Source organism: Leptopilina heterotoma, unplaced genomic scaffold (genome assembly GCF_015476425.1).
Source record: "Leptopilina heterotoma isolate Lh14 unplaced genomic scaffold, ASM1547642v1 Lhet_24, whole genome shotgun sequence".
Lineage (NCBI taxonomy): Eukaryota > Metazoa > Arthropoda > Insecta > Hymenoptera > Figitidae > Leptopilina > Leptopilina heterotoma.
Window position 1 is genome coordinate 458,058 of NW_025110956.1, and position 18,473 is coordinate 476,530.

The 18,473-nt window shown below is 27.1% G+C and overlaps 1 protein-coding gene across 1 annotated transcript; it reads right to left on the reverse strand.

Annotated features, from left to right (window-relative positions):
- Positions 1-8,435: 8,435 nt before the first annotated feature.
- Positions 8,436-17,287, reverse strand: LOC122502968. Its single transcript, XM_043613333.1, has 4 exons — positions 16,731-17,287; positions 9,457-9,664; positions 8,716-9,083; positions 8,436-8,533 (listed from the first exon to the last, which is right to left on the reverse strand). Exons 2-4 carry the CDS (start codon positions 9,632-9,634, stop codon positions 8,456-8,458), a joined length of 624 nt encoding a protein of 207 aa, XP_043469268.1. The 5' UTR covers positions 9,635-9,664; positions 16,731-17,287; the 3' UTR covers positions 8,436-8,455.
- Positions 17,288-18,473: the final 1,186 nt, after the last annotated feature.

Below are 18,473 nucleotides of genomic sequence, written 5' to 3' on the forward strand. Positions count from 1 at the left end.
TCTAATTTTGCTAAATATTTACGTTTCATGACCCCCTGACTCCAAAAAAATGGTTTTTAGAAAAGTGTCTGTCCGTCTGTCTGTCTGTCTGTCTGTCTGTAGAAAAATTTGTCGCCACGATAACTCGAATAAATTTTTATGAATCGTCTTGCAATTTGGCACACTTTTTTAGTCCATAAAAATGAAGCCTGAGTTCGTTGGGCAGCCCATTTCGTCAAAAAACAACAAAAATACAAAATTTTGAAATTTTCAAAATTTTGTATTTTTTACAATTTTCAAAAAAATATTTTTTTTAAATTTTTTCCTTAAATTTTGTGCAAAAACAAACAACTTTTCCCTTAAACACTTTTCAGTACAACAAAAAACAAAAAAGTTATGAATTTTTTAATTTTTTAAAAATTTGCTATTTATTGCTTTTTTTGGACTTTTTGTCAGCCTTCTCTTCAGTAGAAAATTTGTCATATTGGGGCCGTGTTAATAAAAATTAGTTCACATTATGCCAATACACCTTTCTTAACATTAGAATCGACAATTGCATCTTTTACACAATTTAAAAAAAATTTTTTCCAAAAAAGTGCAAAAAATTGAGATTTATAGTGAGTGAAGCATTAGCCGAAACATGAGAAAACATTAAAAACATATCGAAACCTTCATTTTTTTCTTTTAGATGCCAAAATTAGGTAAAAATACAAAATTAGGAACAAAAAAGAACTCAAAAGTTTCAAAAATTCTGCCTTTTTTTGATTTTTTCCATAAAATTTGTTTTTACATTCTCATCAAAAATGAGAAAGTCTTGGATTTGTGCGATTTTGAGCAATGTCTAATTTTGCTAAATCTTTACGTTTCATGACCCCCTGACTCCAAAAAAATGGTTTTTAGAAAAGTGTCTGTCCGTCTGTCTGTCTGTCTGTCTGTCTGTAGAAAAATTTGTCGCCACGATAACTCGAATAAATTTTTATGAATCGTCTTGCAATTTGGCACACTTTTTTAGTCCATAAAAATGAAGCCTGAGTTCGTTGGGCAGCCCATTTCGTCAAAAAACAACAAAAATACAAAATTTTGAAATTTTCAAAATTTTGTATTTTTTACAATTTTCAAAAAAATATTTTTTTTAAATTTTTTCCTTAAATTTTGTGCAAAAACAAACAACTTTTCCCTTAAACACTTTTCAGTACAACAAAAAACAAAAAAGTTATGAATTTTTTAATTTTTTAAAAATTTGCTACAATGGTGTCCCTACGATAACTCTTGAAAAATTTATTGCATCAACTTGCAACTTTGCATGCACAAAGTTACTGTTAAAATACAGATCGAGTTCGTTAGCCAGCCATTTTCGTCGAAAACTACACAAACTACAGTAGTTTCAAAATTTTGAAAATTCAATTTTTTCAAATTTCAATATTTTTAATTTTATATTACTTTCGATTAGAAAAATACAAACAACTTTTCTCTACAACATTTTTTCATAGAAACTTAATTTTTTTTAAGTTTTTGGGTCAGGCGAGGTCAACTGGGTTAAACAAATTTTATTGGTTTTCTAAAATGTTATAACTAAAATATATTCATAAAAGATATAACATTTTAGAAAATCTATGAAATTTTTTTAATACAGTTGTGCTGGTGTGACCCCTTTTTACATTTCAATTTTTGGTCCTATCTTGTTGGAAATGGTTTTTTACATTCTCATCACATGAGAAAGTAATATACCAGAGTAACTTTTCTAGGAGATAAACACTTAATTAAAACAAAAATGTCTGAGTAAATAAACAAAGAGTGAAAAGTTAGTCATTACGCTCCGGTCTACACTATACAAAAAATTTGATACTAATTCTTCAAAAATATTTTAGCTGCTTCTGCAAATCATGTTTTTACTAAGAGAGTTAGTATAATTAAAAATAATTTTACAATTTTAATCATCAAGACCAAAATATACATTTAAATTCACTTAATATCGCAATCATCAGCAAACTAAAACATGTGATGAGAATGTAATCCTTAAAGTCGTAGTAACTTTAAGAAAAAAAAACTGTTTTATGAAACATATAATAGGAAACAAGAACATTAATAATGCACAACAATTGCAAACCCCGGCGAGCGAAGCGAGCCATTTGCGCGCAACAACACACGGAGCGCGAAGCGAGACGTGCGAAATAATCGCCGGAGCGCGAAGCGCGACGATCAATAATCGCGCGCCCCGAGGCGCGCTGAAACTTGCGAGCGAAGCGAGCCCCCGCGCGAAGCGCGGACAGATTTTTTTTTATACATGTTGTTTCGATGTAGATGTGATATCTCTCTAGAATATTATAAGTAAAGTTCACATTTATAATTTTGTTTTTATATTCTTAAATGTACATGTGCTAAATTTTTTTTTGTTTTCATGTGAATGTACATATGTATGTTTAATATAATTCTTTTTCAACATTTTTTGTTGCATGAGCTTAATTTCACCATCATTTAACTATAGTTTAACAGTGGTTTAATTCTAATTTCCCTTTATTTCATCAATACTATTTTTAGTTTAATAAATCTTTTATAACTAAGACGTAATATTAGTTTAATATAAATAATTATTAAATATTGACTCAACTATTATTTAACATTGAATTAACTTTAACTCTACATTGACTCTATTTAATTTATTTATGACTTTAATATGACAATATTAATTCATTTGTTTTAACTATTTCAATCTCACTTACTTCTAATTTAAAATTAATAAGGGTATTTAATTAAATACAGTATTAATAACATTTCATACTTTTATTATATTGAATATACAATATTTACACTTGTTTTATTTTAAATTCAATATGGTTGTAAGGACCACCAATATACTTCAGCCGTAATTGTCCAGAATTAATAGCTTCTTGCATCTGATCCAAGCATATCGAGTCATCAGTGAACATTGAAACAAATCTTGAAGGTAGGAATGTATTGAACTGTTTATCCACCTCAACGACGACCTTGACTCCATACCTAGTGTTGACAACCTGGATCTTCGTTATAGGATACTTATTAGGGTGTCCCAAAAAAATAAAAATTTTTTTTTATTGGGTCTCATCCTCTAAAAATCTTTTAATTTGTGTAAAAATAAGAACACAATATTTGTAAATAAAATTTTTTAATATTAACCCGTAGTTCAGAGCCTTTGAACCATAAAAACGCTAAAAATGTAGTGTTTTTTCATTTTTAACATAAATATAAATGTCAAAATATAATCATTAGGGTGTCATTGTAAAGATAATTAAATTACATTTTGATCCATATGTTACAGTATAAGATTCAATGAAAATTAAGAGTGTTACAATCGATTAAAGATCAAATTTCATGGAAATTTTGATGATTTTTAGACACTTAAGTAACTAGTACTTTTTTCAGATTAAACAGTAAAAAATATTTACATTTTAATTTTTTTATTGAGAGTCTAACATTACAAAAATCCGTAATTTAATCGTCGATTAAATTCGTCTCAAAATCCGTTACCCGATTTGGAGAAGAATTCGATCGACTTTTATAAAGTTCTCCGCCATTTTGAAATTTGAAAAACTGACATTGGACTCTAAATCATCGACTTCAGTATTTCTTGATCACTGATTTTAGTACGTTTAGTGGTTATATCTAAATTTATTGTTTCAATTTTTGCAACAAATGTTGAAGGAATGATAAAAATTAAAAAAATAGTTTCGTCCACTAAATCTAGTGTATAATTGTCATATTTAATCAAATCGAGGTCCACAAGGGCTAAAAATTTTCGTAATGTTAGACTCTCAATAAAAAAATTAAAACCTAAAAATTTTTTACTGTTTAATGTGAAAAAAGTACAAGTTACTTAAGTGTCTAAAAAATAAAAATCATCAAAATTTTCATAAAATTTTATTTTTAATCGACTGTAACACTCTTAATTTTGATTGAATCTTAAACTATGACATATGGATCGAAAGGTAATTTAATTATTTTTACAATGACACCCTATTCATTATATTTTGACATTTATATTTATGTTAAAAATGAAAAAACACTACATTTTTAGCGTTTTTATGGTTCAAAGGCTCTGAACCACGGGTTAATATTAAAATTTTTTATTTTCAAATATTGTGTTCTTATTTTTACACAATTTGAAAGAATTTTAGGGGATGAGACCCAATAAAAAAAATTTTTTATTTTTTTGGGACACCCTAATACTTATGTCCAGGAGTCAGCTCGGAAAGCGGCTTCGTAGGTAGAAAAGCGTCCATGCGACCAATGCTATTGATTTTGGTTAGGTCCATCTTTTCTTATAGATAATACTTTGTAATGGCACAAAACAGAATGAGCTTTACAGCTCAAGGTGCCTCTAATTATACCTGAATATCACGCATTACTCCCACCATTAATTCTGCACATGCGCATTACCCCCACTTTTATTTATTGAGCCACGCCTACTTAGTGACGTCACAAGACAAGCTCATACTAGTTTTAACATGTTTTTTAGTTTTACGCATGTGTATTAAAGATAATAGGATAGGAAAGGGTTAATTAATGTAAACATTCATATTCCATTTAATACATTTATTCATTAAATAGAAAATTTTCACAATCATTATAAAAATCTTTTAATGTACAATCTTTATCAACTTCATCATTATTTTCCATATTATTTCGTAATACATTCGATGGTTGTATCAACCAATTTCGTAGATTATATACATTTTTAACAGCACAATTGCTAAAGCTATGTGTGTGGTTTGTGCATGTGGATAAACTATCTACATCTAAACTTTTTAGCGACGGACATTTAAAATCATCTAAATTAAATACATTTTTAATGTATATTTTTCTAACCACTTTTGTTTTTCTAAACCTTTTACATAAACAGTAGGTGTACCTATTAATGCTTCTTTTATTATAGGTTCCAATTCTTCATAAGCAATGTCACCATCAGCCCAATAAATGCCATGATAATTATTTGTAAGCCATCGATTCTCACATTTGTATGTTGCAGGTAATAGGCTCCAGGCATATGGCGGCTCGGAGAGGTAGACCATTGGATGAGCACCTTGTTGAAGTGGTAGAATCGCCAACTCTTTGATGACAAACTCGTTGTATGGTCTCTTGAAGCACTCCAAATACCCCCACTACCGATGTCGTCTATGATTGGTCATTATTTCCACCAATCACGTTACTTTTTTAACAACGCCGCTGATTGGTGTATACTGTATAATGCGGTTGTGAATTATGATGCAATATGCAGCTATATTGGCTGGAAAATTTTCACTTGCTTCAAATTCCAATCGCACATCTACAGATGCTTGTTTTAGAAATTTGTTTTGCTTTGAGCAATCAATAACAGACAATGGTGCATAATCTTTAAAGTTATTTCTAGTTAATAAATGTTCAAATTCATTTCTATAGTAGGACGGTTGAAAATTACAATACATTTCACATAGTATGGAAATTTTGTTTTGAGTAAAATTTAAATTTAAATTTTCATAAGGATCGTACTGTGAGTTTAAGAAAAGTTTAACATTAATAAGATTACAGGCATCAAATAAATTTGCATATCTTCCTTGATCTTCTTTTCGATTTGTTTGAAAACCAAGAATAACATATCGAGGTTTGTCAACTTGTGTTGAAGTTTTTACAGTCCACACATGCTTTTGAGTGGCAGGAATCATAGGATACTCATACAAATCCCATGATCAAAAATTGATTTTTATAAGTGAGTCTTTTTCAATGCATTTCAACAATTCAATTTTTTTTTCGATCATTTACTATTAAATATGAAATTAACCATTCAACTTTATAATAATTCTAAATTCTTTACGCTCAGCTGCTTCAATGTTTACTACAGCATTTAGATCAGTACTAGATCTTGTTAAAATAATTTCATGTTTTGCATTTACAACAATCTTTCGATAGTCTTCAGCAAAACCAATAATCATACTTAGTGGAATATTTACATCAAAATATCCAGCATCATTTGTTACTCTACTATCATCATCATAAGGTAGATAATCAGCATTTTCAGAGTAAATCATTTGATTAGGTGTTTAAGAAATTATATTTTTCATTGTGGTTGTAATACCAACATTTTTAGAGCGATAAATTTCAACACCATTTAATTCATAACGAATCTCATTAAACAGGTAGGAAATACCATTGCTAATTAACTTTGTATTAGTTACAAGCGTATTGTTTGGCTTAACAATTCTGTCAGTGACGTGTAAAGTACTTTTAGAGGGAAGAATGTACAAATCTTGGTGTTGAACTGCGATTCGAATCTCGTCACTGTTATTAAATGCTGATGACACGTACGGTTAATGTGCATGAATCTCATAGTGTGCCACAGAATTATCAAATTTAACTGAACTTAGAATGTTTAAAATTTCTTCCATTTTTGTTACAACAACAAATAAAAAGTATGTAAAAAATCAATTTTTTCTCTTGTTTTCTTGATAAACTCTTAGGCCGAGCTGATTCAGAAATAGTATGTTTTGAGATGTTAGTCTCTTGCGAACTGATTGAGGAATGAATGAATTTCTGATTAAGCGAGTTACAGTGTACGGAGTTGGATGGGTGACCCTCTGTGAATATCGCTACAGTCTCGGTTTTTTCGCTGATCGAGATATATCAGACGGGAGGTTTGACGCCCGAGGCTTGGTTTGTGCATTTGTGATGGCTATCCAAATGTACATTCATGACTCGACGTCAATAAACCGGTTGTACTCGTGAAGTAGGTTTTCTGCAGTTTTCCTCTCCCCTGGACAAATGTCCAGGCGAATGCGAGTACTCCTAACCTAAGTCGGCTGCAGCCGCCAAAGTAGGGACCCCAAAGAGTTTGTGAGTTAGGAAAGTTTAGTAGTGATGTTGAGGAGATTGTAAAGACCCGAAAGGGTAAACAGTGAAACATACTTTACTTTAAAAAATATTATTTAAATATATAATATTTAAATGAAAAATATTTTTTATTTTAAAATAAAAAAATATTTTTTAATTCAATTTCCTTTATTATTAAATTATATTCTTTATTAATTATTTCTTACTTTCTTTAAACACTTAAGAAATAATAGAGAACTATATATTATATCAATAATGAAAGTTTTAAATAATAGATAGATTGTTAGATTGTTATTATCTTTTACATTCAAAATAAATTATTTAATATTGTGTTGTTAATAATATAAAAATATATAAAAATAATTAATAAAATTTGTAGAATTCGATTATTTACATTTTTATAAAAAAACTTTAATGACCAAAAATTCCGGAAATATTTTTTAATTTTAAATAAGAAAAAATTTAAATTATTATATATATATATTTATACAAGTTTAAGTTTATATATTATTATTATTGAAGAAAATAAAAAACATATTTTTTAATTAAAAAAATAATAGATTTATTTTTAAGGCTTTTACAATCTTTCTATTAAGTTTTAAAATAGAAAAAATAATAATGTGATGAAAGTTATATAATTTTTGTATTTTACTTAAAGTTAGTAACACACTATTTTTATTTTATTAAAACATTTTGTATTCAGAGAAACACATCTATTAAAGACTGTTTAGTCGTTAATAACACAGCCACACCAAAAAAAAAGTTCTGACCTGGGGGTCTCACTATGTAGACTTTATGTTTTTTGGGTCGCTGAATCCAAATCCGAGGTCCATTTAACCCCATCAGATCAGGATTTTGACATAACCTCAAAAAACCAATATGGCGGACACATTTATGAAAAGTTCATCGGATTCGCTTGAAATTCGTTACTCGGGGGTTTTTGGGGTCGCTGATTACAAATTTAAAGTCTGATTTCAAAAATTCAAAATGGCGGATCCAACATGGCGGACACGTTTTTGAAAAATTCATCGGATTCGCTTGTAATTCGTTACTCTGGGGTTTTTGGGGTCGCTGATTACATATCTGAAGTCAGATTTCAAAAATTCAAAATGGCGGATCTAATATGTCTGTGTCAGCCATATTGGATCCGCCATTTTAAATTTTGAAAAACCGACATCAGATTCGTAATCAGCGACCCCAAAAACCCCAGAGTAACGAATTTCAAGCGAATACGATAAATTTTTTAAAAACGTGCCCGCCAGGTTGGATCCGCCATTTTGAAATCAGACTTTAAATTCGTAATCAGCGACCCCAAAAACCCCCGAGTAACGAATTTCAAGCGAATCCGATGAACTTTTCATAAATGTGTCCGCCATATTGGTTTTTTGAGGTTATGTCAAAATCCTGATCTGATGGGGTTAAATGGACCTCGGATTCGGATTCAGCGACCCAAAAAACATAAAGTCTACATAGTGAGACCCCCAGGTCAGAACTTTTTTTTTGGTGTGTCTGTGTATTAGATGTGTTTCTATCTTTCTTTAAATACAAAATGTTAATAAATAATAATAATGTTACTAACTTTAACTAAAAAAATTTACAGAAATACTTTTTTTCATGTTGTGTGTTTAAAAAATAAATTTTACAAAACCAAGCCATCTAAAGTCCTTAATTCTTCATCAAAAGTTTCAGTTTTGTCAGCGCAATCTGGTTTCTGAACCTAAAAAAGTAAATGAAATTTCTCTAATTATTTTTCTTTATAAAAATTAAAACAAATTTAAATTATTTATATTTTATATTCAAAAAATTGTTAAAAGTTAAATTATTTTTTTAATTAACAATTTTTAATTAACAAACAAATAGAAAAATTAAATAAAAAAATTAAAAATGTTTTTATATTACCTTTAATGGAATCGGTGATTTGTCTTCAGTAGTCTTTCTCCGTTGTCCATTCATTTTTAAATTTTCATCATTCGATTCTGACGATACTGTTAAAAACCCTTTTTCCATTTCAGTGTCGCTTAAAGTTGCCGAGTCCAACATCTTGATTTCATTAGAGTGCTTCGTTTGTAATATAGTTGTTCCATGATTGTTTATTCTCATTCTGCCTTTAACAGAAACGTGTGTTCCGCGAGGATAGTTGAAGTCTGGTTCGCAATATGATATATTTACTGGAAGTCGAAATCGGCCATCTGTTATTGCACCAGCACCGTGGGAAATATTGCCTTGGATAATATTCTCAAATGGGGTTTTTATAAACCCAGAAATCACTGTTAATAAAATAATGAAACATAATATTATTTTTTTTTAAATAAAAAATATATTTGTTGCATTGTATATAACTTTTTAAATTTAAAATAAATAGTCGAATATTATTTTACATATAGAATAAAAATGCTTTCTAAAAAAGATTACATTTATAGAAAAGAATATATACTCCTATTTATTTAAAAATATAGTAGAAAAGATATAAAAATAATTTTTTTTCAAATTAAAAAAAAATCCAATTAAAAAAAAGTTTACATCAGAGAGTTAAAATTAAAAACGTTAAAGAAAATTTAAACTGTATATATATAAAAAAAGCTTTATATTTACAAACATTAAAAAAAATTTGAAATAAAAAAAAATAATTTTTAAACTTACCAACAAATTCTCCAATGAAATTTCCTGCATTTTTAAGCTCTATTGATGGATATTCCGATTCTCTGCTGTCATCAGGTAATGAAAATGGTCCTAAAATATCAACTGTAGTATATTTTTGTACTGAAATTTCTATATCCATTAACTTTTCACTGGCAATAAAATATTGCGGCTTGACCATTGATATTTGTCCTCTAAAGATGCGAATTGCCTGTAATTAAAGGTAAAGTTTAATTTTATTTTAAAAATATATTTTATATATTTCTATTAATATTAATGTAACCAAGAATTAATGAATATTTTATATATTAATTAAATATAAAAAAAATTAGGGGAGACTGGGGCGAAAAGTTAAACTGACAAAACCGTTAAAATTCATTATCTTTCAAACGAAAATAGTTAGAGCATTGCAATTTTAATTATAGAAGGGTGTTATCACCCTAAATAAATGTCCGGAGTTGTGTGCAATTCTGTTTATTTTTGTGGTGTCAATATTAGAAGTTTTTTTTCAACCTACTTTTGAAAATTTGTTCGAAAAAGAAAATATCAACTTTTAAGTATATTTTTTGCATTTTTTCTCACCGCGATTTTTTTACTTCATTATTTGGGTCCCCTGAAGAGATACCTACATGTATTTTCTAAATATCTTTAGTCAGATTTTTTATATTTGTTGTTAAAGCCAAAAACGCACCCTGGGGCGAAAAGTTAAATAATGGGTGGGGCGAAAAGTTAAATGTATTTTTACATGTTGTTAAAAAAATTTTTTTCATTTTTCGTTTTTTTGGGTTTATTGGTTTAAACATTATTTATTTCACATTTGGCAAGTACTCTGTCAAAAAATAAGCCGGTTCACGTGAAATAAACCAAAAATTTTTTTTTTTTTAAAATTTCAATTTTTTAACTTTACAACTATTCTAAAGCTTTTGTCAAATAAACAAAGATCTTTTATTTACTAAATTACTTGTTTACGTATACTTTAACTTATCTACTATTTATCACCTATCAGAAAATAGTTTTAGTAGGCTAAAAATAGAATTTAACTTTTCGCCCCAGCATGGGGCGAAAAGTTAAAAAAACAAAATTTTCAAAAAAGGAGAAAACATGTATTTTTTGCGAAAATATCAGGAACTTTTTTATTGAAAGTTGTAGAGGACAAGTTGCCCTACAATATTGATATACAAATATTTGCATCTAAGCGGCTTATATTGCCAAAAAAATCATTTATGCAAAATTTAACTTTTCGCCCCAGTCTCCCCTACTTTAAAATAATTAATAGAGTCATTCCATTATATTTCGACTAAAGTCGTTCGTTGCTGACTAATTTTAAAAAATTATAATATTTTGCAGGAATGATGTTAAAGATATTAGGATCACCGAACGAAAAGAATTTTTTAAATGTTTTTTATATTTATTGTAAAATAAGCATCTAAAGTATATGAAGTCGTAAAAACTGTCACATTTTCATCTATTAGAAAATATTAAAGAAAACACATAATTTACTATAAAAACGTAAAAAAATTATAAGAATTTATTAAGAATGAATTGTTTTATTATTAGAAATTGATAGAAACAATTATTAATAAGAAATATTAAATAAAAAATTATTTTAAAGTTCACCTGACAAATAACCTAATTTTGCAAATTTCATTCACTAAATGTGAGAAAGAGAAATCATTAAATTTAATAAAGCCTTATGAAATATAAAGTACCTGTGATTAACTTTTAGTTTTTCTTATCATTTTCTTCCTTTTTTCTTCATAAATGTTAAAAAATAAGCAATTAAAATTGTCACTTTGCTTATTTTCACGATTTTAAAATGTAAATAACTTCTGCCCAGAAAAATAAAAAATTACGAAAATTGGGCAATAATTATTTGATCACTAGATACACTCACTGGAAAAAGATTTTCTTTGGTCCCGAAGCTATTTTTCAAAATAATTAATTTTAAACTTTTCACTATTTCTATCAGGTTAATACATGTGATTTTATTAAAACTGAAGTTGGTTCAAAACGATTTAACAAGAAGAGCTAACTTCGTCTTTTAAAAAACACATGTATTAACCTGATAAAAATAGTAAAAAGTTAAAAGTTAATTAATTCGGAAAATAGCTTCGGGACCAAAGAAAATCTTTTTCCAGTGAGTGTATCTAGTGATCAATTAATTATTGCCCAATTTTCGTAATTTTTCATTTTTCTGCGCGAAGTTATTTACATTTTAAAATCGTGGAAATAAGCAAAGTGCCAGTTTTAATTGCTTATTTTTTAATATTTATGAAAAAAAAGGAAGAAAGTGATAAGAAAAACTAAAAGTTAATCACAGGTACTTTATATTTCGAATAAGGTTTTATTCAATTTAATGATTTCTCTTTCTCACATTTAGTGAATGAAATTTGCAAAATTAGGTTATTTGGCAGGTGAACTTTAAAATAATTTTTTATTTAATATTTCTTATTAATAATTGTTTCTATCAATTTATAATAATAAAACAATTCATTCTTAATAAATTCTAAAAATTTTTTTTACGTTTTTATAGTAAATTATGTGTTTTTTAAAATATTTTCTAATAGATGAAAAAGTGACAGTTTTTACGACTTTATATACTTTAGATGCTTATTTTACAATAAATATAAAAAATATTTAAAAAATTCTTTTTGTTCGGTGAGCCTAATATCTTTAATATCATTCCTGCAAAATATTATTTTTTAAAATTAGTCAGCAACGACTTTAGTCGAAATATAATGAAATGACTCAATAATATATATTATATACATATAATTTTATTTTTATATAATAATATAATATTGATTTATTTACTTAAGTAGTAAACGGGACTGTGCCCTTTCGTACGAAGTACTCTTAATACTAATTTTATTGCACTAAGCAAAATTACTAAATATTATCAAAAATGAAAAAATATTATTGTTATACGTATAACAATATATACTCATAAATTTTATATTAATTAATTAATACTAGCGTCATATTCCTCGCTCGCTAACGCTCGCTCGGAAGATATTTTCTTATTTATTTCCATTTACATAAATAGTTTTTGAGGTAAAAATTTTGTTAAAAAATTTTTAACGTCAAAAACTCTCCTGATTAAGCTAATTTTGTTTAAAAAATTCTTTAACTTCAAAAACGATCCTTATACCTCATACAGTATGAATGCAGGCTAATTGTTTATAACCTCGTTTATAACATTTTTACACCAATAGGTCTTTTTTAAAAAATTATGTAATATATGTTTTCGTAGTGGATTTTAGCGTAGAATCAAATAGCGCTATAAGTTTCTTATAAAAATCGACTTCTCTTCATTTGTTTATAAAAAAAATTGTTAAAAAGATATTTTTTTAACATTCAACGACAAAAATTATCATTAGATCCCATGCCAGGATTCCAATAGTTACTTTTATTATATCTGCATTCCTTTGCCTATAGGCATCAATGGGTTAATGTAAAAAATCTTTTCTTTAAAGCATTTTTTCAGTTAGTAGAAAATAAATTTGACACAATAACGTTTGACTTTTGTTCCACTGAAGACCATAACAATACAAAATTAGAAATATAAGCCTGGATAAAGTGTGGAGGAAAAGATTTTTTACAATAAAAAAGAAAAATAATGTTTATAAAAAAGTTTAAAATATATAGTTAAACTGTTTATAATAATAATATATACGTATATAATTATTAAATGTATTAGAGGCGAGCAGTAAAGGTCATATCATCTTTTAAAATACACTGATATAGGCGCTACTTAGTTAGCGCAACGCACAAAAACTCGTTGCGCAAACTTCAAAAATTTTTTTCTCAAAAACATCAAAAAGCACCTCTTTAAAAATTCAACCACTTATTAAGGCAGGTTTAAATTTTGAGAAAATAATTTTTTATCCCACATGCACAAAAACGGCGCTTTCTGATAGCAGCCGACAGGGAGGAAAGTCATTCATTTCTTCGACCGTATGAAAATGGCGGCCGTGTTCTCCCAAGGGCAAGAAAATTAGCTGTTCACATGCATTTTTCTTGCCCAAGGGAGAAATCGGCCGCCATTTTCATACAAATCGAACAAGTGAATGACTTTTACTCCCTGTCGTCTGCTATCTGAAATCGCCGCTTTTGTGCATTAGGAATAAAAAATATCGTAAGTAACACGAGAATAAAGGCAGCCAATTTCTTTACAATGATTTTTGTGACACTCGTTCCGGTCTCGGGGCGCCCTCGACCTCCACTCGTGTCACAAAAATCACCGTAAAGAAATGGCTGCCTTTCTCCTCTTGTTGCTTAATATACTATTTTAGGATACTCCATGATGTCCTTAGCAAATTTTTTTAACAATAAAAAATTATTGTTTAAACAAATTATTAAAAATTTAATTTTTTTTAACTTTTTTTTAATATTATAAAAAATTGACATTTATTTATTTATTTTCAGTTTCCGATTTTTCAAATCTAAATATCTTGCAAAAAAAATTTTTTTTGCAAAACTGTTTGACACAGTTATTAAGCACCCCAAATACTACAAAATACAAACTTTATGAAAAATCGGTGATCCACCATTTACTTTTCGTATGGAACTGCTCTTGATATAAAAATTTTAATTTGTAGTATCAAATAAATAGTTATTTGTAGCAAATTCGAATTATTTAAGTCAAATAAATGGAATAATTGGATTTAATAAATATTGCTTTAAATCAATTAGGAAAATTACTTGATTCAGTAATGCATGGATTTTAATTCAAATAAATATTTATTTGCATCAATAAAATAATTTTTTTTAAATAACTAGGGGAGAGTGGGGCAAAGGCGCTAGGTTTACATTTATCGATGTATATTTTTTAAATTAAGTAATTATTAATTTATGCGGTCTTTAGTTTTTCATTATTCTAAAACTAATCAACAAGAAATTTTAATAGTTGTAATTTAGTATATTATAATTATAAATACATTATTTAATGAAATTTAAAAACAATGCAAAAAATGCCTTTGCCCCACATGCTGGGGCAGCGACGTTTTCGCTTATATTTCTAAAAGAAAGCATTTATAAGCATTAAAAAAATTAACAAGTGATATTTATTAGTATAATATTTACGAAACATAAGGTTAACAACATATTATTAAAAGAATTAAACTATTTAAATAAAAAATAAAAACTTTTAGTGATTTTAACCTCATATTGTGAATTAATACATAGAAAATTCGAATATTCAATTGTTTTTAACCAAATTATGTTCAATATTGCCTTTGCCCCACATAACAAACTTTTTTTTTACTTTAAATTAAAAATATTTAGATACAAAATTAAACTAAAACACCACGCCAGTTGTGTAGAGAAATATTTAATTTATTTACATGTTACGTTTTTAAAAATTAAATACTTAAACTTATGTTTTAAAAAATAAAAGTTTGTTCAGTAAAATTATCATTTTATTTTTGCAAAACAATTTTTTTGTTATATTTCTTAAAATATTTGATATTTTTAGGTTTTTCTTTTTTAATCAATTGGTCTGATTGCATTGCAACTTAATTTTTAATACCAATTGGAATAGACAGAAAATAAAGGAGATATTTTAAAAAACGTCTTTGCCCCGCATAGCGCCTTTGCCCCACTCCCCCCTAAATATTTATGGGACATTCTGCACGTCAACACGGACAGAGCTCTAAACAAAAATTGCTTTAATAGATTTAAACGTTCTACACGGAGAAAATGTAGAAGCACTGAGTACTTTTTCTCACAGCACTGATTACTGTGTGGATTAAAAAATTAACTTTGGAAGTTCTGAATGATATTCGCATAGTAGTCACTACTGTGAAGAAAGTAATCGCTACTTTTCTTGATAGTTATCAGAATTTTGGCGCACATTAGTAAACAACAAAGTATTCAAAGATGTGAATATAGTAATGAATGTTTTCCTCGAAGTAGTGAATGATTTTTTCACAGCTCTCAGTGCTGCGTAGAATTATTTTTCAATATTAAAAAACAAAAGAACGTTTGTTTTGAAATAGGAATAATACACTTTACAATTTGTTATCGTTTTCAAAGCTTTGAATTAAATGTTGTATCTTAAATCAAGGCTGCTGTTCTACCTTAAAATAAGACTCCTTTTTGTAATAAAATTTTTAAATTATTAAAATTATTATTTGGATTTGCTTATAATTTCAACTACAAATTTTAAATCTTTTCTACTGTTTTTTTAAATTGGTATACTATAGAAAATGACTGTATTAATTAAACTTATATCTATATTTTTTCTATTTACTTATTCGAACAATTAATATTCAATTGATATAAAATTTAAATATTACTTAATACATATTAAAGAATCTAAAAACTCTGAAATTTGTTCTATAAGTTAAAATTATAACTTGAAATAATTAAATTAATAAATATTTATCTTTTATGAATATAAAGACTAAATTTCATTATAAGACAGAAACAATAAGTTATGGACTTTCTTCTAAAATAATGGTTTTAAAAAACATTACTTATTTTATTAAATAACAGTTACATAACTCTGTCATTTTCTTTAAAAAGCTTATTGTTCTTAACCTTTAATAAAGCATAATTTTTATTAAATTATAAAAGTATCGTCAAACAAGAATACATATTAAATTTAAAATTTGTAGTTATTAATCATTTAATTGATTAAATTGGTCTCAAGCATTTGTTTGAAATTATCTATTTTATAATTCAAGGTTAAGCGTTCTTTTATCTCTACTAATTTTCAAAAATAATTTTACGCAGTACTGAGAGCTGTGAAGAAATAATTCACCACTTCGAGCAAAACATTCATTACTATATTCACATCTTTGAATGCTTTGTTGTTTACTAATGTGCGCCAAAATTCTGATAACTGTCAAGAAAAGTATCAATTACTTTCTTTACAGTAGTGACTACTATGCGAATATCATTCACAACTTCCAAAGTTAATTTTTTAATCCACACAGTAATCAGTGCTGTGAGAAAACGTACTGAGTGCTTCTTTATTTTCTCCGTGTAGGCATGATGACGCTGAATTAAAAGCCGTTTGATTTTTTAAAATCGCTTTAGAAGAACTCGAGATATCACTCTTTCCAGATGTTACGATCCTAATTATTATAATTTCCCTAATGTTTCCCGATTTTATTTTAAAATTAATTAAAATAGGGACGGGGTAGTAAATAACAAGAAATTACTTTAGTTGAACAAATGTATGTGTATTTTATGAAATAAGATAAAATTGATGAAAATAAGAGATGGACATAGGCTTTCTAATGTGAGTCTTAGAGTGGTTGATTGTTTACCTTGGGACAAAGGGTGATGCTAGACGTTCAGGTATAATGGCACTGGTCCTTTAACGGTTGACTAATTGGATGCAGTATTGTGTCTCGAGAAACAGGAACACTCTTTTCAAATGGCAAATTTGACTTCCAGATCGACTTTCCAAAATGCACTTTTGAAATATACGTAGAGTAAAGGACAACTACTGAAACTGGGTTTAGAGCACTGGGTCGTGAAGAACCACTTGTTATAGATAAAATTTTAAGACTGAAAACTGTTTGATGGTCTGGTCCTTCTTATACCCAAATTTCCCTGTGTATTTGAAGAAAGTGTACGTTTTGCCATGTATTTGAAGAATCGTTCGCTTTGCCATGCATTTGAAGAATTGTTCGCTTTGCCATGCATTTGGAGAATCGTTCGCTTTTCCATGTATTTGGAGAAACCCTTTGTTGCGGGAACACTTGTGGTGACTCACTATTAGATCGCACGTGTCCATTGCTTATTATTCATACGTTATTTTATAATTTTGTTATTTCTATTAATTGTTTATAATTTTGTTGTTGTTACAATTCGTTATTTATAAGTTGTTACAATTTGTTAATTTTAAAGTTATTTATTATTACAATTTTGTTGTTGTTGATATTTATTATTATAATTCTATTATTTAATATTTATTATTGCAATTTATTATTGTTTATTATTATTTGTTAAAGTTTGTTGTTATATTTGTTATATTTAACTATTTATTATATTTTGTTATTATTTGCTAATAGTTATTATTACAATTTATTATTGTTTACGTTTATTATTACAATTTATTATTGTTTATTATTATTTCTTAAAGATTGTTGTTAAGATTGTTATATTTAACTTATTTATTATTGTTTATTATTGTTTGTTATTATTTGTTAATATTATTACAATTTATTATTGATTATTATTAATATTTATAGTTATTATTTATATAATAATATGTAAATAATAATTTTGTTATTAACTTTTATTATGATTATTACTATTATTATTAATTATTATTATTATTGTTATTAATTATCATAATTACTATTATTATTATTATTAATTATTAAGATTAATTATTATTCTACATATTATTATTGAAAATAGGTTACGGTGACGTAACACCTCCCCCTTCGAAAATTTGGAAATTGGAAAATGAAATTGATCGATTTCCAAATTCAACTTGTTAGAATCGACGTGTTATGTTATTTGTTACAATGTTTTTGAATTAATTTTTAGAAATTACAATTAATGAATTAAATTGTTATTTACAGTTTAAAATTATTTAGATATTTAATGTGAATAAAATTTGGTTGGTTAATTTTTGAAAATTGACTTGTTTTTGTTTTTTTTTTTATTTTCACTGGTTTTAATTGAATCTTTATAATGTTTATTATTCTTATTATTAATGCACCTATCAGCCGTATGGTACCTCATAAAGCACCTTTGGCAAGAATTACTTCATTTAACCAACTGAATTTTATCACTCCAACTATCTATATCTTCTTTTTTTTCGTTAAAATCAAATTTTTCTTTCAAACGTATTAACATAATTTCTGCCAATTTTCTTTTAGTCTCTTTGTTATTTTGTAGTTTTTCGATATTGACTTCTATGTAATTTTTGTCATGTTGTATAGACAAGGTTGCAATATTTTCAGAAATTTGTTCATATGGTTTTGCATAATTGGGGTATGAAAATGAAAATTGAACAGCCAAATTTTCTAAGGTTGTGATTGGATTCATTTTTC

Bases quoted from the DNA above. Each gene is read 5' to 3' on its own strand.
- LOC122502968 (XM_043613333.1), bottom strand. From the start codon at position 9,634: ATGGTCAAGCCGCAATATTTTATTGCCAGTGAAAAGTTAATGGATATA. The intron at 9,084-9,456 runs GTAAGTTTAAAA...TTTTATTAACAG, and splicing joins TTTCATTGGAGAATTTGTTG to TGATTTCTGGGTTTATAAAA. The intron at 8,534-8,715 runs GTAATATAAAAA...TTACTTTTTTAG, and splicing joins AATCACCGATTCCATTAAAG to GTTCAGAAACCAGATTGCGC.